The sequence below is a fragment of the Bombina bombina genome, chromosome 1, assembly GCF_027579735.1.
Source record: "Bombina bombina isolate aBomBom1 chromosome 1, aBomBom1.pri, whole genome shotgun sequence".
NCBI lineage: Eukaryota > Metazoa > Chordata > Amphibia > Anura > Bombinatoridae > Bombina > Bombina bombina.
The window spans coordinates 1,462,549,695-1,462,574,780 of record NC_069499.1 but is presented as its reverse complement, the minus strand read 5'-3'; the positions used below and the strand labels follow the sequence as shown (position 1 = coordinate 1,462,574,780).

The 25,086-nt window shown below is 36.8% G+C and overlaps 1 protein-coding gene across 1 annotated transcript in view; it reads right to left on the bottom strand.

The window, feature by feature from the left end:
- Positions 1-25,086, bottom strand: part of LOC128666516 (lysosomal alpha-glucosidase-like) — a 154,888-nt gene that overhangs the window by 39,721 nt on the left and 90,081 nt on the right. The window contains exons 9-12 of the mRNA XM_053721167.1: positions 10,583-10,693; positions 9,564-9,677; positions 9,349-9,433; positions 9,144-9,261 (exon numbers count right to left, since the gene is read on the bottom strand). Coding sequence (XP_053577142.1) covers positions 9,144-9,261; positions 9,349-9,433; positions 9,564-9,677; positions 10,583-10,693 — 428 coding nt within the window. The remainder of the gene's footprint in view (positions 1-9,143; positions 9,262-9,348; positions 9,434-9,563; positions 9,678-10,582; positions 10,694-25,086) is intronic.

The following is a 25,086-nucleotide window of genomic DNA, read 5'->3' as shown; positions in this document are numbered from 1 at the left end:
GATTCAATTTTTCTATCTAAAGGATCCTTAAACGAGGTACCATCTGACGTAGGAATGGTAGTACGTTTAGCAAGGGTAGAAATAGCCCCATCAACTTTAGGGATTTTGTCCCAAAATTCTAACCTGTCAGGCGGAACAGGATATAATTGCTTAAAACGTTTAGAAGGAGTAAATGAATTACCCAATTTATCCCATTCTTTGGAAATCACTGCAGAAATAGCATTAGGAACAGGAAAAACTTCTGGAATAACCGCAGGAGCTTTAAAAACCTTATCCAAACGTATAGAATTAGTATCAAGAGGACTAGAATCCTCTATTTCTAAAGCAATTAGTACTTCTTTAAGTAAAGAGCGAATAAATTCCATCTTAAATAAATATGAAGATTTATCAGCATCAATCTCTGAGATAGAATCCTCTGAACCAGAAGAGTCCAAAGAATCAGAATGATGGTGTTCATTTAAAAATTCATCTGTAGAGAGAGAAGATTTAAAAGACTTTTTACGTTTACTAGAAGGAGAAATAACAGACAAAGCCTTCTTTATGGATTCAGAAACAAAATCTCTTATGTTATCAGGAACATTCTGCACCTTAGATGTTGAGGGGACTGCAACAGGCAATGGTACATTACTAAAGGAAATATTATCTGCTTTAACAAGTTTGTCATGACAATTATTACAAACAACAGCTGGAGGAATAGCTACCAAAAATTTACAGCAGATACACTTAGCTTTGGTAGATCCAGCAGGCAGTGATTTTCCTGTAGTATCTTCTGGCTCAGATGCAACGTGAGACATCTTGCAATATGTAAGAGAAAAAACAACATATAAAGCAAAATAGATCAAATTCCTTATAAGACAGTTTCAGGAATGGGAAAGAATGCCAAATATCAAGCTTCTAGCAACCAGAAGCAAATGAAAAATGAGACTGAAATAATGTGGAGACAAAAGCGACGCCCATATTTTTTAGCGCCAAATAAGACGCCCACATTATTTGGCGCCTAAATGCTTTTGGCGCCAAAAATGACGCCACATCCGGAACGCCGACATTTTTGGCGCAAAATAACGTCAAAAAATGACGTAACTTCCGGCGACACGTATGACGCCGGAAACGGAAAAGAATTTTTGCGCCAAAAAAGTCCGCGCCAAGAATGACGCAATAAAATGAAGCATTTTCAGCCCCCGCGAGCCTAACAGCCCACAGGGAAAAAAGTCAAATTTTTGAGGTAAGAAAAATATGATAATTCAATGCATAATCCCAAATATGAAACTGACTGTCTGAAAATAAGGAAAGTTGAACATTCTGAGTCAAGGCAAATAAATGTTTGAATACATATATTTAGAACTTCATAAATAAAGTGCCCAACCATAGCTTAGAGTGTCACAGAAAATAAGACTTACTTACCCCAGGACACTCATCTACATGTTTGTAGAAAGCCAAACCAGTACTGAAACGAGAATCAGTAGAGGTAATGGTAAATATAAGAGTATATCGTCGATCTGAAAAGGGAGGTAAGAGATGAATCTCTACGACCGATAACAGAGAACCTTATGAAATAGACCCCGTAGAAGGAGATCACTGCATTCAATAGGCAATACTCTCTTCACATCCCTCTGACATTCACTGCACGCTGAGAGGAAAACCGGGCTCCAACTTGCTGCGGAGCGCATATCAACGTAGAATCTAGCACAAACTTACTTCACCACCTCCCTTGGAGGCAAAGTTTGTAAAACTGATTTGTGGGTGTGGTGAGGGGTGTATTTATAGGCATTTAAAGGTTTGGGAAACTTTGCCCCTCCTGGTAGGAATGTATATCCCATACGTCACTAGCTCATGGACTCTTGTTAATTACATGAAAGAAACAGCTCTTTTGCCTGTAAAAAAAAACACAATACCCCCCCCCACATTACAACCCACCACCCACATACCCCTACTCTAACCCAAACCCCCCTTAAATAAACCTAACACTACCCCCCTGAAGATCTCTCTACCGTGTCTTCACCCAGCGGGCCGAAGTCTTCATCCGATCGGGCAGAAGAGGACATCCAGACCGGCAGAAGTCTTCATCCAAGCGGGGCAAGAAGAGGTCTTCCATCCATCAGAAGTCTTGATCCAGGCGGCATCTTCTCTGTTCATCCATCCGGAGCGGAGCGGCAGCATCCTGAAGACATCCCACGCAGAGCATCCTCTTCTTTCTTGATCCGACTAGGTGACTGTACCTTTAAGTGACGTCATCCAAGATGGCGTCCCTTGAATTCCGATTGGCTGATAGGATTCTATCAGCCAATCGGAATTAAGGTAGGAAAAATCTGATTGGCTGATTCAATCAGCCAATCAGATTCAAGTTCAATCCGATTGGCTGATGGAATCAGCCAATCAGATTGACCTCGCATTCTATTGGCTGTTCCGATCAGCCAATAGAATGCAGCTCAGTCTGATTGGCTGATTGGATCAGCCAATCGGATTGAACTTGAATCTGATTGGCTGATTGAATCAGCCAATCAGATTTTTCCTACCTTAATTCCGATTGGCTGATAGAATCCTATCAGCCAATCGGAATTCAAGGGACGCCATCATGGATGACGTCACTTAAAGGTACAGTCACCTAGTCGTCGGATCAAGAAAGAAGAGGATGCTCTGCGTGGGATGTCTTCAGGATGCTGCCGCTCCGCTCCGGATGGATGAACAGAGAAGATGCCGCCTGGATCAAGACTTCTGATGGATGGAAGACCTCTTCTTGCCCCGCTTGGATGAAGACTTCTGCCGGTCTGGATGTCCTCTTCTGCACGATCGGATGAAGACTTCGGCCCGCTGGGTGAAGACACGGTAGAGAGATCTTCAGGGGGGTAGTGTTAGGTTTATTTAAGGGGGGTTTGGGTTAGAGTAGGGGTATGTGGGTGGTGGGTTGTAATGTGGGGGGGGTATTGTGTTTTTTTTTACAGGCAAAAGAGCTGTTTTCTTTGGGGCATGCCCCGCAAAAGGCCCTGTTCAGGGCTGGTAAGGTAATAGAGCTGATTACTTTTGTAATTTAGTATAGGGTAGGGCATTTTTTTATTTTGGGGGGCTTTGTTATTTTATTAGGGGGCTTAGATTAGGTGTAATTAGTTTAAAATTCTTGTAATTTTTTTTATTTTTTGTAATTTAGTGTTTGTTTTTTTTTGTACTTTAGTTTAGTTTATTTCATTGTATTTAATTGTAGGTACTTGTAGTTAATTTATTTAATGATAGTGTAGTGTTAGGTTTAATAGTAACTTAGGTTAGGATTTATTTTACAGGTAATTTTGTAATTATTTTAACTAGGTAGCTATTAAACAGTAAATATCTATTTAATAGCTATTGTACCTAGTTAAAATAAATACAAAGTTGCCTGTAAAATAAATATAAATGCTAAAATAGCTACAATGTAACTATTAGTTATATTGTAGCTATATTAGGGTTTATTTTACAGGTAAGTATTTAGTTTTATATAGGATTAATTTATTTAGTTAATTTAATGACAGTGTAGTTTTAGGTGTAATTGTAACTTAGGTTAGGGTTTATTTTACAGGTAAATTTGTATTTATTTTAGCTAGGTAGTTATTAACTATTTAATAGCTATTGTACCTAGTTAAAATAAATACAAAGTTGCCTGTAAAATAAATATAAATCCTAAAATAGCTACAATGTAACTATTAGTTATATTGTAGCTATATTAATAGCTAGTAGGGGGCTTAGATTAGGTGTAATTAGTTTAAAATTATTGTAATATTTTATTATTCTTGCTAATTTAGTGTTTGTTTGTTTTTTTGTACTTTTCTGATGGATGGAAGACCTCTTCTTGCCCCGCTTGGATGAAGACTTCTGCCGGTCTGGATGTCCTCTTCTGCCCCATCGGATGAAGACTTCGGCCCGGCTGGGTGAACACGACTCAAGGTAGGGAGATCTTCAGGGGGGTAGTGTTAGGTTTATTTAAGGGGGGTTTGGGTTAGAGTAGGGGTATGTGGGTGGTGGGTTGTAATGTGGGGGGGGGATTGTGTTTTTTTTTTACAGGCAAAAGAGCTGTTTTCTTTGGGGCATGCCCCGCAAAGGGCCCTGTTCAGGGCTGGTAAGGTAATAGAGCTGTTAACTTTTGTAATTTAGTCTAGGTTAGGGCATTTTTTTTATTTTGGGGGGCTTTGTTATTTTATTAGGGGGCTTAGATTAGGTGTAATTAGTTTAAAATTCTTGTAATATTTTTTTATTTTTTGTAATTTAGTGGGGGGGGGTTTGTACTTTAGTTTAGTTTTTTTAATTGTATTTAATTGTAGGTACTTGTAGTTAATTTATTTAATGATAGTGTAGTGTTAGGTTTAATTGTAACTTAGGTTAGGATTTATTTTACAGGTAATTTTGTAATTATTTTAACTAGGTAGCTATTAAATAGTCAATATCTATTTAATAGCTATTGAACCTAGTTAAAATGAATACAAAGTTGCCTGTACAATAAATATAAATGCTAAAATAGCTACAATGTAACTATTAGTTATATTGCAGCTATATTAGGGTTTATTTTACAGGTAAGTCTTTAGTTTTATATAGGATTCATTTATTTAGTTAATTTAATGATAGTGTAGTGTTAGGTGTAATTGTAACTTAGGTTATGATTTATTTTACAGGTAAATTTGTATTTATTTTAGCTAGGTAGTTATTAAATAGTTATTAACTATTTAATAACTATTGTACCTAGTTAAAATAAATACAAAGTTGCCTGTAAAATACATATAAATCCTAAAATAGCTACAATGTAACTATTAGTTATATTGAAGCTATATTAATAGCTAGTCGGGGGCTTAGATTAGGTGTAATTAGTTTAAAATTATTGTAATATTTTATTATTTTTGGTAATTTAGTGTTTGTTTGTATTTTGGTACTTGTATGATGGATGGAAGACCTCTTCTTGCCCCGCTTGGATGAAGACTTCTGCCGGTCTGGATGTCCTCTTCTGCCCCATCGGATGAAGACTTCGGCCCGGCTGGGTAAACACGACTCAAGGTAGGGAGATCTTCAGGGGGGTAGTGTTAGGTTTATTTAAGGGGGGTTTGGGTTAGAGTAGGGGTATGTGGGTGGTGGGTTGTAATGTGGGGGGGGGGGGGATTGTGTTTTTTTTTTTACAGGCAAAAGAGCTGTTTTCTTTGGGGCATGCCCCGCAAAGGGCCCTGTTCAGGGCTGGTAAGGTAATAGAGCTGTTAACTTTTGTAATTTAGTATAGGGTAGGGCATTTTTTTTATTTTGGGGGGCTTTGTTATTTTATTAGGGGGCTTAGATTAGGTGTAATTAGTTTAAAATTCTTGTAATATTTTTTTATTTTTTGTAATTTAGTGTTTGGTTTTTTTTGTAATTTAGTGGGGGGGGGTTTTGTACTTTAGTTTATTTAATTGTAGATAATTGTAGGTACTTGTAGTTAATTTATTTAATGATAGTGTAGTGTTAGGTTTAATTGTAACTTAGGTTAGGATTTATTTTACAGGTAATTTTGTAATTATTTTAACTAGGTAGCTATTAATTAGTCAATAACTATTTAATAGCTTTTGTACCTAGTTAAAATAAATACAAAGTTGCCTGTAAAATAAATATAAATGCTAAAATAGCTACAATGTAACTATTAGTTATATTGCAGCTATCTTAGGGTTTATTTTACAGGTAAGTATTTTGTTTTAAATATGATTCATTTATTTAGTTAATTTAATGATAGTGTAGTGTTAGGTGTAATTGTAACTTAGGTTAGGATTTATTTTACAGGTAAATTTGTATTTATTTTAGCTAGGTAGTTATTAAATAGTTATTAACTATTTAATAACTATTGTACCTAGTTAAAATAAATACAAAGTTGCCTGTAAAATAAAAATAAATCCTAAAATAGCTACAATGTAACTATTAGTTATATTGTAGCTATATTAGGGTTTATTTTACAGGTAAGTCTTTAGTTTTAAATAGGATTCATTTATTTAACTATAGTAAACTTATTTCGTTTTATTTAAATTATATTTAAGTTAGGGGGTGTTAGTGTTAGGGTTAGACTTAGGTTTAGGGGTTAATAACCTTATTATAGAAGCGGCGACGTTGGGGGCGGGAGATTAGGGGTTAATAATTGTAGGTAGGTGGCGGCGATGTTAGGGAGGGCAGATTAGGGGTTAATAAAATGTATTATAGTGTTTGCGAGGCGGGAGTGCGGCGGTTTAGGGGTTAATACATTTATTATAGTGGCGGCGATTTGCGGTCGGCAGATTAGGGGTTAATACTTGTAGTTAGATTGTGGCGACGTTGGGGGGAGGCAGATTAGGGGTTAATAACTATAATGTAGGGGTCGGCGGTGTTAGGGACACCAGATTAGGGGTTAATAGCTATAATGTAGGCGGCGATATCGGGTCGGCAGATTAGGGGTTAATACTTGTAGTAAGATTGCGGCGACGTTGGGGGGGGGGGCAGATTAGGGGTTAATAACTATAATGTAGGGGTCGGCGGTGTTAGGGACAGCAGATTAGGGGTTAATAGCTATAATGTAGGCGGCGGCGATATCGGGTCGGCAGATTAGGGGTCAATACTTGTAGTTAGATTGCGGCGACGTTGGGGGGGGCAGATTAGGGGTTAATAACTATAATGTAGGGGTCGGCGGTGTTAGGTACAGCAGATTAGGGGTTAATAGTTATAATGTAGGCGGCGATATCGGGTCGGCAGATTAGGGGTTAATACTTGTAGTTAGATTGCGGCGACGTTGGGGGAGGCAGATTAGGGGTTAATAACTATAATGTAGGGGTCGGCGGTGTTAGGGACAGCAGATTAGGGGTTAATAGCTATAATGTAGGCGGCGGCGATATCGGGTCGGCAGATTAGGGGTTAATACTTGTAGTTAGATTGCGGCGACGTTGGGGAGGCAGATTAGGGGTTAATAACTATAATGTAGGGGTCGGCGGTGTTAGGGACAGCAGATTAGGGGTTAATAGCTATAATGTAGGCGGCGGCGATATCCGATCGGCAGATTAGGGGTTAAATAATGTTATTATAGGGTTTGCGATGTGGGGGGGCCTCGGTTTAGTGGTTCATAGGTAGTTTATGGGTGTTAGTGACTTAGTGTACTAAATGGGTGTTAGTGTACTAGAAACATACCGAATTTCGGAACGGAATAGAACCGAATTCAGCCGAATCCGAATAAATCCGAAACGAATTTATTCGGATCCGAATAAATCCGAAACGAATTTATTCAAATTTTGCCGAATCCGATTCGATCCGAAACAAAATTCGAAAAGTCCGAATCGATCCGAACCGAAAACGAACCGAATTTTTTAGCCGTGCACATGTCTAGTGTCAGGGGGCTTCGTTGGGACAGGTTGTTGCCGCTGGTAGTGGATTAAAGCAGACGTTTTCAGCCCCTGACTGTGTTGTTGATCCACGCTGGGGGCAATGATCTTGGTTTTATGCCCCAGAGGGAGTTGGCGAGAAGCATGAAAAGGGACATTGGGAGGTTGGTAGATTTATTCCCTACACTGAGGATTGTATGGTCTGACATTTTGCCCAGGATGGTTTGGAGGGCGGCTTGGGATCCTGTGCGTTTAGACAAAAGCAGGCAAAAAGTTAATAAGCTTATGGGGTCCTTTGTCAGGAGGCTCGGTGGTTCAGTGGTCCATCATTCGGACTTAGCGGAGGTGGGACAGGGTGAATTTTATTTGCCGGATGGGGTGCATTTAAATGACTTCGGACTGCAGTTGTTTATCCTTGACTTTAAGGAGGCAGTGTGTGCAATTGCTGGGTTGGCGGGACTGGGCTGAGGTTTCAGGCCAGTCTGTGGCGGGGGTGCTAGCCCTTACAATTTACAGGAGATCATGGCCATTTGTTAGTGTGATGGTATTTTGCATTCCCATGGGGGGAATTTAAGATGGGGGTCTCTAAGGGCAAGGGTTTCCTTAGAGACTTATGTTGATTATCGCTGACGGGCTCAATCACTTGCACGGTTGGGTCCAGTGGATGGAGTGACGGCCATATATGCAAAGCAATTAGGGTGGACTAGCACCGCTGTTTTATGTGTAATGTGTTTACACTTATTTGCACTGTTATTTATTGAGTTATTAAAGTTTTTTCTAAAAGTTATTTATTAAATAAAGGAGCTGCGGCCAATTTACACCAACACTAAGTTTGATGTCTTTATTTATGGGGTTGGGTTGTTTGCAAAAATAGTATTCAGGTGTTTTTTGGTGTGTAAGGGCAGGAACTTGATGACATAAGAGGTCATGTCAGCAGTGACTTCTGATAATCCGTTTAACTGCTGGACTTCTAAAAATAAGGTAACCCTTTGCTGTGCTTATTATACAGGCTGTATACAGGTTTGTGTGTACATGTGCATGCGTGTGTCTGTGCTTGATGTGGAAATGATACGTAGGAGAGAAGGTCAATGAAAGGTAAGATAAGACTAAATGGCCAGACTGAAATCAATGAACAATGAAACAAAAAAGGGAAAGGAGAAGAAAAAGAGAGAAATAGATTTGGGATTATAAACAAGGGATAAAATGAATAAATGATACAGAGGGCAGAATAAGCATGCATGTAAAACAGACTGGCAATAAATATCATATAAAATATGTTAATAAAAGTTTTTAAGGAGCATTAACCTAGGAATTTGTTTTCCAATAAAACAGCAAAGAATTGTAGTACCTTTAAAAAGCTTTCTTTCATATGCAAAAATAATGTAATGCCCTTTAAAGGGATATGAAACCCAAAAATGTTCTTGTGTGATTCAGACAGAGTATGCAATTTATAACAACTTTCAAATTTACTTCTATTATCATTTTTCTTTGTTCTCTTTGTATCTTTTGTTGAAAAAGCAGGGCTGTAAGTACGGGAGCATGCACTTGTCTGGAGTACTATATGTCAGTGGTTTTGCAAGAATGTTATACATTTGCAAGAGCACTAGATGGCAGCATAATGTTTATAATATTTAGTGCTCCAGATGCCTACCTAGGTACCTCCTCAACACAGAATATCATGGGAACAAAATTTCATAATAGAAGTAAATTTGAAACTTTTTAAAAATTGTATGCTATTAATCACAAAACATTTTTTTAGGGTGTCCAATATCTTTAGTATGGTTAGGGTGGGAGATACTAAGATAGTATTTGGGTCATAGCACAGACACTTACTGGTGAGAAGCAATAGTCTCAGTAAGTCCATACAGGTTGTGCAGGTTGTAGTGAGAAGACAGGTGCTGGCGACTGGAAGCGCAGATAGTTGTGTCTTTTAGTGCACCATTAACAACCGCTGCCATGAGGAAAAGACACACGTGAGTGCACAAGCGTACTGGATTAGTACAGCACACAAAATCTCCCACAAAAAAGAATAATTTACCTGGAAGATATGGTGGGTTTTCCAGTTCATTATTTGGGCAGTCATCAATGGAGCCATGAACGAAGTCAGCTGGTTCATTCATGTCCTGGTAGGGTATTGGGGAATGAATGGAGTTTACATACAAACATATACAAATATATATACTGTATCTATATATATTATTTATATTATTGTAAAACACTAAACCTGACTGGCAAACAGAAGAGGTCACTTACAAGCCACATCCCATCAAACGGCACTTCATCATGAAACTTCTGCACCATCTCATACCACCAGTCATACGTCTCTGGGTTTGTGAAGTCAACAAACACCGTGGGCCCAGGCCAGACCTACATTAGTTATCAGTGAGAAGAAACACAGGCATTATCATCTTGATATGGGTAGGGGAAAGCTGGGAGAGGCAGCACAGGGGAAGGCAGAGAGAGACCACAACATCACTTACATCAGATTATAAGGTCAGAAAAAAGTACTGGAAGACTAGAGGGTCTCATGTAATTGGCCTAAACAGTTCAGGCTTAAAGGGATATAGTAGTCATAGCTGATATGAGTCATAGCTCCTCATGCACAATAAAAGTGATATGTTGAACATTGAAAGGTTTTACCAAAAACTTTTTTGATAGTACAAGTGTATAGCAAAAATGATTCTATAAGTATAATTGCATTTTGACTACCATGCCCCTTTAACAATACTATATGCACATACTTGAATACTTTCAATAATGCCCTTATTGTATTTTTTAAATGTGAAAATGTTTAACTAATTTCACAAAACTACAATACTTGCTCTGGAGAGAAATACTGGGGAGAGCAAGCCAAGCTTGAGGCAACAGAGATGGCAAACACTTAAGGGACATGAATATTTTTCTTTTATGATTCAGATAGAGCATCTGGTTTTAAACAATTTTCCAATTTACTTCTGTTATCAAATCTGCTTTGTTCTTTTTTGTCCTTTGTTGAAGGAGAAGCAATGCACTACTAGGTACTAGCTGAACACATTGGGTGAGCCAGTGACAAGAGGCATATGTGTAGCCACCAATCAGCAGCTAGCTCACAGTAGTCAATTGCTGTTTCCGACCCTTCCTAGGTATGCTTTTCAACGAAGGATAGCAAGAGAAAGATGGACATTTGATAATAGAAGAAATTTGAAAAGTTGTTTAAAATCGCATGCTCTGTTTGAACCATGAAGGAAAATGTTTGGGTTTTACATCCCTTTAAGATCACATGCAGATGTTACCTTCCCTACTAGTGGCTGCCCAGTCTCATTCATGATGAACACCCCTCGCTTTATTCCTTCATCATATGGTGGGTAAGTACCAGGTGGGGTGGTGCTGCTGATGGCCGGTTCCTGTTACGCACATGTAGGTCGTGCAGAACAAAAAAACAAAACAGTTGTTAGATATCACAGGGTAACATCATCACTTATGGTAAAAACAAAAACAAATGATAAACAATATAGATTGAAAGTGCCATTAACAAGCACTCACGTTTCATTCTGATAATGGATTTCTGAGAGTTTATAAAATGACCTAATTGTTTAAAAAAAAAAAACTACTGGTAGCTGATAATTTCCATAAAGAAATCCCGCAGTTCTTTGTAAATGAAGCCTTTAAACAGTTCACATTCACAGTTCAAAATAGCTATACAAATGTAAGCAGATTTCTTGTTTATTTCCATTCTAGTATGAATTAATAAAATAATTTCTTGCTTTGCGGATCATACCATGACTTTAGATAAAATAACAGTCACTTGCCATTAGATTGGAAATAAATGCAATTACATTTTATTTACATTATTATGTAATAATATTTAATATTTCAATAACGCGTCTTAAGAATACTAAGTTTTCATTGCGCTAACCTGATCGCGGTAAAGGGACATGAAACCCACATTTTTTTATTTCCTGATTCAGATAGAGCATGCAATTTTAAACAAATTTCCAATTTACTTCTATTATCTAATTTTCTTCATTCTCTTGATATCCTTTGTTGAAAAAGCATATCTATATAAGCTCGGTAGCTGCTGATTGGTGGCTGCACATAGATGCCTTGTGTGATTGGCTCACCCATGTGCATTGCTATTTCTTCAACAAAGGATATCTAAAGAATGAAGCAAATTAGATAATAGAAGTAAATTGTAATGTTGTTTAAAATTGGATTCTCTATCTGAATCATTAAATAAATATTTTGGGTTTCATGTCCCTTTAAGAACTAAATTAAGAAACACGAGGCGCAAAACACATATTTTTACATTCCTATGTTCTGCACATAATGTACTTTTTATTATGAAATATATATTTCTACATATATCTGATACTGTTCATGTAAAACACATAGGAATAGATATGCAGGTATAGGTATATACACATATATATAGAAATATGTATTTAAGAATAAAAATAACATTATCCTGTAAGTGAAGAACATTGAAATGTAAAATATGTACAGTACATATACAGTAAAAAATATAAATACATATGCACACACACACATATATATATATACAGTATATACATACATATGCACACACACACACATATATATATATACAGTATATACATACATATGCACACACACACACATATATATATACAGTATATACATACATATGCACACACACACACACACACACATATATATATATATACAGTATATACATACATATGCACACACACACATATATATATATATACAGTATATACATACATATGCACACACACACACATATATATATACACAGTATATACATACATATGCACACACACACACATATATATATATATACACAGTATATACATACATATGCACACACACACACATATATATATATATACAGTATATACATACATATGCACACACACACACATATATATACACAGTATATACATACATATGCACACACACACACATATATATATACAGTATATACATACATATGCACACACACACACACATATATATATATATATATATATATACAGTATATACATACATATGCACACACACACACACACATATATATATATACAGTATATACATACATATGCACACACACACACACACACACATATATATATATACAGTATATACATACATATGCACACACACACACATATATATATATATACAGTATATACATACATATGCACACACACACACATATATATATATATATATATATATACAGTATATACATACATATGCACACACACACACATATATATATATATATACAGTATATACATACATATGCACACACACACACATATATATATATATATATACAGTATATACATACATATGCACACACACACACACACATATATATATATATATATATACAGTATATACATACATATGCACACACACACACATATATATATATATATATATACAGTATATACATACATATGCACACACACATATATATATATACAGTATATACATACATATGCACACACACACATATATATATATACAGTATATACATACATATGCACACACACACACATATATATATATATATATACAGTATATACATACATATGCACACACACACACATATATATATATATATACAGTATATACATACATATGCACACACACACACATATATATATACAGTATATACATACATATGCACACACCAGTGACGTGCACTCATTGGAGGCAGGTGAGGCAGTGCCGCACCTGCCATTTGGGCCAAAATAAAAACAAATAGAGATTTTTATTAAAAAAAAAAAAAAAAAAGTGAAATTTTTTTTTTTTTGACTTGTCAAAGTAATATTGCGCAATAGAGAGGCACTGGGTTCTGGTGTTTCTCTATTGCGCAATATTTCTAGTGTGTTTTGATATCTAGCTGCTCTGCAGCATCACACGGTGGTGATTTGCAGGAGCAGCGCGGCAGAGAAAATAACTATATGAGGCATCTCTCATGAGGCCTCGACTGTTCCCTGGGAGACCGGCTCACGCTCATCCAATCAACACTGGTGTTACTGTTGATTGACTCCCTGGCCCTGCTGCACTAGTACTGAGACGGAGGTTTTCTGCGCATGCGCAAGGGAAGAGCAGCGCGGCGGGGGCGGGAACAACAGCCAGTCACAGAGTGCCACTCATTCCTGCTTGACACCTCTGAGCCAAGTAGTGAATAGTGGAGGAGTAGGCTGCCCGATCTCTATAGACTCTCTCACAGACACCGCATATCGCAGCTGCTGCCCCTGCCTGACCGCGAGGACCTGTCGCTCAGCTCAGCCTGAGTGTCACCGCAGTACCGCACTCATCTGCTGAAGGAAGGAGCCGAAGTGGGGTCACACTGAGTCTGTCACACTCACACAAGTAAGTCATCAAGAATGACAGCCGTGTGTGATAGTGTGATGATCAGTAGCTAGTGTACTAGTACAGCCTGCTGCCTGTAATATCATATGTATATTTTTTATTGTGAGGCTTGGGGTTAACGTTGTATAACTTGTAAGTTGTACACTTGTACTACAAGTGTACAACTTACAAGTTATACAACGTTAACCCCAAGCGTCTTGTACAGAGAGACAGAGTATACTATCAGTATAATCAGTACTGTAAGTTAAAAATATACTGGGTCTGGACCGGGTAGTGGTGGGTGCCTGCCTGGCCTGCCCCCCCTCTGCTTAAATTTGAAGTGCCTGTGTGTTACTGTGTTTTCAACTAGGAACACTCAACACTTGTGTTGTGAGTGACGCAGTCTGATCCTCTTATTTGCTTAGTTAGTAAATGTATTTTGTGTATGACCCGGTCAGTGTTGTAAGTAGTTACAACACTGACCAGGTCATACACAAAATACATTTATTTAAACTTTTCAAGTTGCTGGCTGATGCTATCTATATCTAAGTATGTTGTTGTTTCACTTCCAACTTTGGCAGCTTAATAAATATATTTAATGAGCAGCCATCTTGTGATTTTGGTGCTGTGCTTATTTGCTTAATAAATGTATTTTGTGTATGACCTGAGTGGTCAGTGTTGTAACTTAAGTTACATTTATTAAGCAAATAAGCACAAAATCACAAAATGGCTGCTCATTAAAATATATTTCTTATTTTATATTATTTATTAATAGTAAAAGTTTACACTACTGACTCAGCTAGTGTAACTTTTTACTATTAATAAATATATTAAAATAAGAAAATATATTTTAATGAGAGCCATTTTGGTGATTTTGTGCGTATTTGCTTATAAATGTAACTTACAACACAGGACCAGGTCATACACAAAATACATTTATTAAGCAAAACTTGCAAGTTGCGTATCCTAATGGTATGTTTCTCTACTTCTCTGGCTGCTTAATAAATATATTTTAAAAGGCAGCCATCTTGGTGATTTTGTGCTGTGCTTATTTGCTTAATAAATGTATTTTGTGTATGACCTGTGGTCAGTGTGTAACTTAAGCTACATTTATTAAGCAAATATAAGCACCAAACTCACAAAATGGCTGCTCATTAAAATATATTTCTTATTTTAATATATTTATTATAATAGTAAAAGTTACACTACTGACTCAGTAGTGTAACTTTTTACTATTAATAAATATATTAAAATAAGAAAAATATATTTTAATGAGCAGCCATTTTGGTGATTTGGTGCTTATTTGCCTTAATAAATGTAACTTACAACACTGACCAGGTCATACACAAAATACATTTATTAAGCAAAACTTGCAAGTTGCTATGCTATGGTATGTTTGTTGAAAATCAGATCTAAATATGCTCATTAGCTACTGAGCATATTTAGATATTTTTTCCAACAAAGGATATCTGATTTTCTTCATTATTTTGATATCCTTTGTTGAAAAGCATATCTAAATACGCTCAGTAGCTTGTTGAACAGCATATCTAAATATGCTCAGTAGCTACTAAGCATATTTAGATATGCTTTTCAACAAAGGATATAAAAAGAATGAAGAAAATCTGATATCCTTTGTTGAAAATCATATCTAAATATGCTCAGTATATACTGATTGGTGGCTGCATATAGATCCCTCATGCGATTGGCTCGCCCATGTGCATTGCTATTTCTTCAACAAAGGATATCTAAAGAATGAAGGCGTATCCGATTGCTAGACACTGCCTCACCAGCCTCTGAAGTCACCGCACATCACTGGCACACACACACACATATATATATACAGTATATACATACATATGCACACACACACACACATATATATATATATATATATACAGTATATACATACATATGCACACACACACACACACATATATATATATACAGTATATACATACATATGCACACACATATATATATATACAGTATATACATACATATGCACACACACACACATATATATATATACAGTATATACATACATATGCACACACACACACATATATATATATATATACATACATATGCACACACACACACACATATATATATATATATATATATATATATATACAGTATATACATACATATGCACACACACACACACACATATATATATATATACAGTATATACATACATGCACACACACACACATATATATATATATATATATACAGTATATACATACATATGCACACACATATATATATATATATATACACAGTATATACATACATATGCACACACACACACATATATATATATATATATATATATATATATATATATATATATATATACAGTATATACATACATATGCACACACACACACACATATATAGATATATACAGTATATACATACATAATGCACACACAACACACATATATATATTTAGATATATACAGTATATACATACTATGCACACACACACACATATATATATAATATACAGTATATACATACATATGCACACACACACACATATATATATATATACAGTATATACATACATATGCACACACACACACATATATATATATATATATATACAGTATATACATACATATGCACACACACACACACACATATATATATATATACAGTATATACATACATATGCACACACACACACATATATATATATTACAGTATATACATACATATGCACACACACACACATATATATATATATATACAGTATATACATACATATGCACACACACACACACATATATATATATATATACAGTATATACATACATATGCACACACACACACATATATATATATATACAGTATATACATACATATGCACACACACACACATATATATATATACAGTATATACATACATATGCACACACACACATATATATATATATATACAGTATATACATACATATGCACACACACACACATATATATATATATATATATATATATATACAGTATATACATACATATGCACACACACACACACATATATATATATATATATACAGTATATACATACATATGCACACACACATATATATATATATACAGTATATACATACATATGCACACACACACACATATATATATATACAGTATATACATACATATGCACACACACACACATATATATATATATATATACAGTATATACATACATATGCACACACACACACATATATATATATATATTACAGTATATACAATACATATGCACTACACACACACATATATATATATACAGTATATACATACATATGCAGATTTAGACATGTATGCCCTTTGCCTCGCCTTTTTTTCTAACACCTGAGACCTCATATCTTTGAGTCATAACATTTTAGTGCACTGTTTTTTTTAAATAATTTATATTAGTTATTATGAGTGTAACTGTACTTTTAAATGTATTTTGAATGTTTTTTGTGCAACTTTTTATTTGAGCGTAACAGTTAACCCGAGCTCTGAAGTCGAGCTAACCCGATGCACATCAAATTTAATTGTGCTCAAGCGAATGCATTTACTTGTAATACGCACGCACTTCTTCTGAAGCACACAACAGGCGAAGCAAATCCGATATCCCTTGTGTGCAACTGTTGGCACGCCACTCATAGTCCGGCCCTAACACCGCTGTATATCACTTCTGCCAGCTACCAAGTGCACACCCCCTCCACCGCCTTCTACCCACTCTAAAAAACTGAATGCATGTTGGAGGGTGTTGTACCACATGTGGAGAACCAGAGTGGGAAAGTATGCAGGGGCTTATATCACTATTGTAGGCAATCAAGAGCTTAATAAATGATTATGGGGTTAGCTTACGAGAAGAGCGCAATATTGAACTTTCGCAAGCACAATATTTGTGCTCCACTTGTAATACCAGAGCACGCTTCCATTGGCTCCAATGGGAGCCTCGTTCTCATGCCGATAGTTACAGCACAGAACCTAGCGCAGCAAAGTGGGTAAGTTGCACAGCAAAGTTTAAATATATATGTATATGAATATATATCAATCAACCATATATATACTATATAGTATTCAAGTCTATATTCAACAATAATACACTAAAGTATAATCCTTTTTCTAATATTTAACAAGATCTAATACCATTAAAGGGACACTATACCCAAACATTTTCTTTCATGATTCAGATAGAGAATACAATTTTAACCCCTTAATGACCACAGCACTTTTCCATTTTCTGTCCGTTTGGGACCAAGGCTATTTTTACATTTTTGCGGTGTTTGTGTTTAGCTGGTAATTTTACTCTTACTCATTTACTGTACCCACACATATTATATACCGTTTTTCTCGCCATTAAATGGACTTTCTAAAGATACCATTATTTTCATCATATCTTATAATTTACTATAAAAAAATGATAAAATATGAGGAAAAATGGAAAAAAACACACTTTTTCTAACTTTGACCCCCAAAATCTGTTACATATCTAAAACCACCAAAAAACACCCATGCTAAATAGTTTTCTAAATTTTGTCCTGAGTTTAGAAATACCCAATGTTTACATGTTCTTTGCTTTTTTTTGCAAGTTTATAGGGCCATAAAATACAAGTAGCACTTTGCTATTTCCAAACCATTTTTTTCCAAAATTAGCGCTAGTTACAATTAGAACACTGATATCTTTCAGGAATCCCTGAATATCCCTTGACATGTATATATTTTTTTTTTAGTAGACATCCCAAAGTATTGATCTAGGCCAATTTTGGTATATTTCATACCACCATTTCACCGCCAAATGCGATCAAATACAAAAAATCGTTCACTTTTTCACAAATTTTTTCACAAACTTTCGATTTCTCACTGAAATTATTTACAAACAACTTGTGCAATTATGGCATAAATGGTTGTAAATTCTTCTCTGGGACCCCCCTTTGTTCAGAAATAGCACACATATATGGCTTTGGCTGTTGCTTTTTGGTAATTAGAAGGCCGCTAAATGCCACTGCGCACCACAAGTGTATCATGCCCAGCAGTTAAGGGTTAATTAGGGAGCTTTTAGGGAGCTTGTAGGGTTAATTTTAGCTTTAGTGTAGTGTAGTAGACAACCCCAAGTATTGATCTAGGCACATTTTGGTATATTTCATGCCACCATTTCACCGCCAAATGCGATCAAATTAAAAAAAAACGTAAAATTTTTCACAATTTTAGGTTTCTCACTGAAATCATTTACAAACAGCTTGTGCAATTATGGCACAATTGGTTGTAAATGCTTGTCTGGGATCCCCTTTGTTCAGAAATAGCAGACATATATGACTTTGGCGTTGCTTTCTGGTAATTAGAAGGCCACTAAAATCCTGTTGCGCCTCACACGTGTATTATGGCTAGCAGTGAAAGGGTTAATTAGGGAGTTTGTAGTGAGCTTGCAGGGTTAATTTTAGCTTTAGTGTAGAGATCAGCCTCCCATCTGACACATCCCACCCCCTGATCCCTCCCAAACAGATCCCTTCCCTCCCCCACCCCACAATTGTCCCCGCCATCTTTAGTACTGGCAGAAAGTCTGCCAGTACTAAAATAAAAGGGTTTTAAAAAAAATGAAATTTTTTTTTTTAGCATATTTACATATGCTACTGTGTAGGATCCCCCCCCCTTAGCCCCCAACCTCCCTGATCCCCCCCAAAACCGCTCTCTAACCCTCCCCTCTGCCTTATTGGGGGCCATCTTGGGTACTGGCAGCTGTCTGCCAGTACCCAGTTTACAATAAAAAGTGCTTTTTTTTTTGTTTGGTGTTTTTTTTTCTGTAGTGTAGCTTCCCCCCCCCCCCCCCCCCACCACACACACACACAGACAAACCCCCACCACCTTGCTGATCGTTTTTTTTTTTTTTATTTTGACATTTTTTTTAATATTTTTTATTTCCACATTTTCTGTAGTGTAGCGGTTCCCACCCGCTCCCTCCCCGTGCACGCGCCCCGCCCCCACCCTCCCGTGCACGCGCCCGTGCGCGCCCCCAGCCACCCCCGCCCACGATCCCGCCCCCCTTCACATCAACAGGGCCATCGATGGCCGCCACCCGCCTCCCGGTCCGGCTCCCACCCACCAACGCAGGGAACCACCGATCTCCGGTGCAGAGAGGGCCACAGAGTGGCTCTCTCTGCACCGGATGACTTAAAAAGGTTATTGCAGGATGCCTCCATATCGAGGCATCACTGCAATAACCGGAAAGCATCTGGAAGCGAGCAGGATCGCTTCCAGCTGCTTTCCACACTGAGGACGTGCAGGATACGTTCTCAGGCATTAACTGCCTTTTTTCTGAGGACGTACCCTGCACGTCCTCAGTCGTTAAGGGGTTAAACAACATTCCAATTTACTTCTATTACCTAATTTGCTTCATTCTTTAGATATACTTTAATGAAGAAATAGCAATGCACACGGTGAACCAATCACAGGAGGCATCTATGTGCAGCTACCAATCAGCAGCTACTAAGCATATCTAGATATGCTTTTCAGCAAAAAATATCAAGAGAATGAAGCAAATAGATAATAGAAGTAAATTAGAAAGTTGTTTATAATTGTATGCTCTTTCTAAATCATGAAAGAAAAAATTTGGGTTTCATGTCCCTTTAAGGATATAAAGAATATCACCAACACACATACAGATAATGTATATATTGAGTATTTTATGCATATGAATATTGTTAAGCCTGGATCTATTTTTGTATTCTTGAAGCTGTTTAAGCAACTAATATTAACACGACACATAACTCTATGTTAAGTCAGTGTGATAAGCACTATAGTATCACTGGTGGTAACTGTCACCTAGATTTAAGATGGGACACACTTGTAAGTACACTTCCAATTTAATTAATTTAAGGTCAGTAATAAATGTTTTCTATTTAGCACTACATAATTTAGTATCATACACAATATTTTTAACAAACGCAAAGTATATTAAACTCAGCACATTTTCATCCCGGTAATAATTACACACAACTGGCACCATTGTAAATGTAAATTTAAAACGCTGTTCAATAACAGGAATTTATTTGAACAAATTAATAAAACAATTTCTTGGTGTGAAAAAACATAATTTATGCTTACCTGATAAATTTATTTCTCTTGTAGTGTAGTCAGTCCACGGGTCATCCATTACTTATGGGATTATATCTCTTCCCCAACAGGAAGTTGCAAGAGGATCACCCAAGCAGAGCTGCTATATAGCTCCTCCCCTCACATGTCATATTCAGTCATTCGACCGAAACAAGACGAGAAAGGAGAAACCATAGGGTGCAGTGGTGACTGGAGTTTAATTAAAATTTAGATCTGCCTTAAAAGACAGGGCGGGCCGTGGACTGACTACACTACAAGAGAAATAAATTTATCAGGTAAGCATAAATTATGTTTTCTCTTGTTAAGTGTAGTCAGTCCACGGGTCATCCATTACTTATGGGATACCAATACCAAAGCTAAAGTACACGGATGAAGGGAGGGACAAGGCAGGAACTTTAAACGGAGGGAACCACTGCCTGAAGTACCTTTCTCCCAAAAATAGCCTCCGAAGAAGCAAAAGTGTCAAATTTGTAAAATTTTGAAAAAGTGTGAAGTGAAGACATAGGGGGGTAGTTATCAAGCCGTCTACTTTTCTGGCTTCGCCGGCCCAATACGCCCGCCTAAGCTCGCCTCACATCGCCGCCGGCGGACCTGAAAAAATACGCCCTAAGTTATCAAATAAAGCTGTCAAAAAGCTGCGGGGGCGATGAGCAGCGGACTGTGAGAGTTATCACTCATCCGATCTCGCTGCCCTTCGGCTTTTTCCCAGCTTTATTGGCTAGCCTGTCACTAAGCACTCACACTAAACTACACTGTTCTACCCCCTATACCCGGCGCCCCCGGAGCCTCCCGCAACTCAATAAAGTTACTAACCCCCTAAACCGCCGCTCCTAGACCCTGCCGCAACTCTTATAAATGTATTAACCCCTAAACCGCCGCTCCTAGACCCTGCCGCAACTCTTATAAATGTATTAACCCCTAAACCGCCGCTCCCGGACACCGCTGCCACCTACAGTATACCTAGTAACCCCTATCCTGCCCCCCCCTACACCGTCGCCACCTATAATAAATTTATTAACCCCTAATCTGCCCCCCACTACACCGCCGCCACTGTAATAAAATTATTAACCCCTAAACCTAAGTCTAACCCTAACCCTAACACCCCCCTAATTTAAATATTAATTAAATAAATCTAAATAAGTTAACTCTTATTAACTAAATGAATCATATTTAAAACTAAATACTTACCTTTAAAATAAACCCTAATATAGCTACAATATAAATAATAATTATATTCTAGCTATTTTAGGATTTATTTTTATTTTACAGGTAACTTTGTATTTATTTTAGCTAGTTAGAATAGTTATTAAATAGTTATTAACTATTTAATAACTACCTAGCTAAAAGAAATACAAAATAACCTGTAAAATAAATCCTAACCTAAGTTACAATTAAACCTAATACTACACTATCATTAAATTAATTAAATAAACTACCTACAAATAACTACAATTAAATACAATTACATAAACTAACTAAAGTACAAAAAATAAAAAAGCTAAGTTACAAAAAATAAAAAAATAAGTTACAAACATGTTAAAAACATTACAACAATTTTAAGCTACTTAAACCTAATCTAAGCCCCCTAATAAAATAACAAACCCCCCCAAAATAAAAAAATGCCCTACCCTATTCTAAATTAAATAAATTTCAAAGCTCTTTTACCTTACCAGCCCTTAAAAGGGCCATTTGTGGGGCATGCCCCAAAGAAAACAGCTCTTTTGCCTGTAAAAGAAAAATACAACCCCCCCCCAACATTAAAACCCACCACCCACATACCCCTAATCTAACCCAAACCCCCCTTACAAAAACCTAACACTAATCCCCTGAAGATCATCCTACCTTTAGTTGTCTTCACTCAGCCAAGCCACCGATGGAACCGAAGTGGACATCCGGAGCAGAAGAAGTTAATCCTCCAAGCGGCGCTGAAGAAATCTTCCATCCGATGAAGTCATCATCCAGGCGGCGCTGAAGAAAAGTCTTCGATCCGGCCGATGTCATCTTCAAAGAGGCGCTGAAGAGGTCTTCTATCCGGGCGAAGTCATCTTCCAAGCTGGGTCTTGAATCTTCCTTCCGCCAACGCGGAACCACCTTCTTCACCAACGGACTACGACGAATGACGGCTCTTTTAAGGGACGTCATCCAAGATGGGCGTCCCCTCAATTCCGATTGGCTGATAGGATTCTATCAGCCAATTGGAATTAAGGTAGGAAAAATCTGATTGGCTGTTCCGATCAGCCAATAGAATGTGAGCTCAATCTGATTGGCTGATTGGAATAAGCCAATCGGATTGAACTTGAATCTGATTGGCTGATTCCATCAGCCAATCAGAATTTTCCTACCTTTAATTCCGATTGGCTGATAGAATCCTATCAAGCCAATCGGAATTGAGGGGGACGCCATCTTGGATGACGTCCCTTAAAGGAGCCGTCATTCGTCGTAGTCCGTCGTGGTGATTCCGCGTCGGCGGAAGAAGATTCAAGACCCGGCTTGGAAGATGACTTCGCCCGGATAGAAGACCTCTTCAGAGCCTCTTTGAAGATGACATCGGCCGGATCGAAGACTTTTCTTCAGCGCCGCCTGGATGACGACTTCATCGGATGGAAGATTTCTTCAGCTCCGCTTGGAGGATTAACTTCTTCCGCTCTGGATGTCCTCTTCAGTTCCATCGGTGGCTCGGCTGAGTGAAGACAACTAAAGGTAGGATGATCTTCAGGGGATTAGTGTTAGGTTTTTGTAAGGGGGTTTGGGTTAGATTAGGGGTATGTGGGTGGTGGGTTTTAATGTTGGGGGGGGGTTGTATTTTTCGTTTACAGGCAAAAGAGCTGTTTTTCTTTGGGGCATGCCCCCACAAATGGCACTTTTAAGGGCTGGTAAGGTAAAAGAGCTTTGAAATTTATTTAATTTAGAATAGGGTAGGGCATTTTTTTATTTTGGGGGGGGTTTGTTATTTTATTAGGGGGCTTAGATTAGGTTTATGTAGCTTAAAATTGTTGTAATAGTTTTTAACATGTTTGTAACTTATTTTTTTATTTTTTGTAACTTAGCTTTTTTATTTTTTGTACTTTAGTTAGTTTATGTAATTGTATTTTAATTTTAGTTATTTGTAGGTAGTTTATTTAATTAATTTAATGATAGTGTAGTATTAGGTTTAATTGTAACTTAAGTTAGGATTTATTTTACAGGTAATTTTGTATTTCTTTTAGCTAGGTAGTTATTAAATAGTTAATAACTATTTAATAACTATTCTAACTAGCTAAAATAAATACAAAGTTACCTGTAAAATAAATATAAATCCTAAGATAGCTACAATATAATTATTAATTACATTGTAGCTATCTTCGGGTTTATTTTACAGGTAAGTATTTATTTTTAAATAGGAATAATTTATTAAAGTATAGTGTAGTGTTAGGTGTAATTGTAACTTAGGTTAGGATTTATTTAACAGGTACATTTCTCTTTATTTTAGCTAGGTAAGCTATTAAATAGTTAATAACTATTTAATAGCTATTGTACCTAGTTAAAATAAATTGAAAGGTACCTGTAAAATAAATATAAATCCTAAGATAGCTAGAATATAATTTATTATTTATATTGTAGCTATATTAGGGTTTATTTTAAAGGTAAGTATTTAGTTTTAAATAGGATTCATTTAGTTAATAAGAGTTAATTTTATTTAGATTTATTTAATTAATATTTAAGTTAGGGGGGCGTTAGGGTTAGGGTTAGGGTTAGACTTAGGTTTAGGGGTTAATAATTTTATTACAGTGGCAGCGGCGTAGTGGGGGGCAGGATAGGGGTTAATAAATTTATTATAGGTGGCGACGGTGTAGGGGGGGGCAGATTAGGGGTTAATAAATTTATTATAGGTGGCGACGGCATAGTGGGGGGCAGGATAGGGGTTAATAAATTTATTATAGGTGGCGACGGTGTAGGGGGGGGCAGATTAGGGGTTAATAAATTTATTATAGGTGGCGACGGTGTAGGGGGGGGCAGGATAGGGGTTAATACATTTAATATAGGTTGCGGCGGGTTCAGGGAGCGGCGGTTTAGGGGTTAATACATTTATTATAGTTGCGGTGGGCTCCGGGAGCAGCGGGTTTAGGGGTTAATATGTATAGAGTAGCTTGCGGTGGGCTCCGGGAGCGGCGGTTTAGGGGGGTAATAACTTTATTTAGTTGTGGCGGTGTAGGGGGGGGACAGATTAGTGGTGTTTAGACTCGGGGTACATGTTAGGGTGTTAGGTGTAGACAGCTCCCATAGAAATCAATGGGATGTCTGTCAGCAGCGAACTTGTACTTTCGCTATGGTC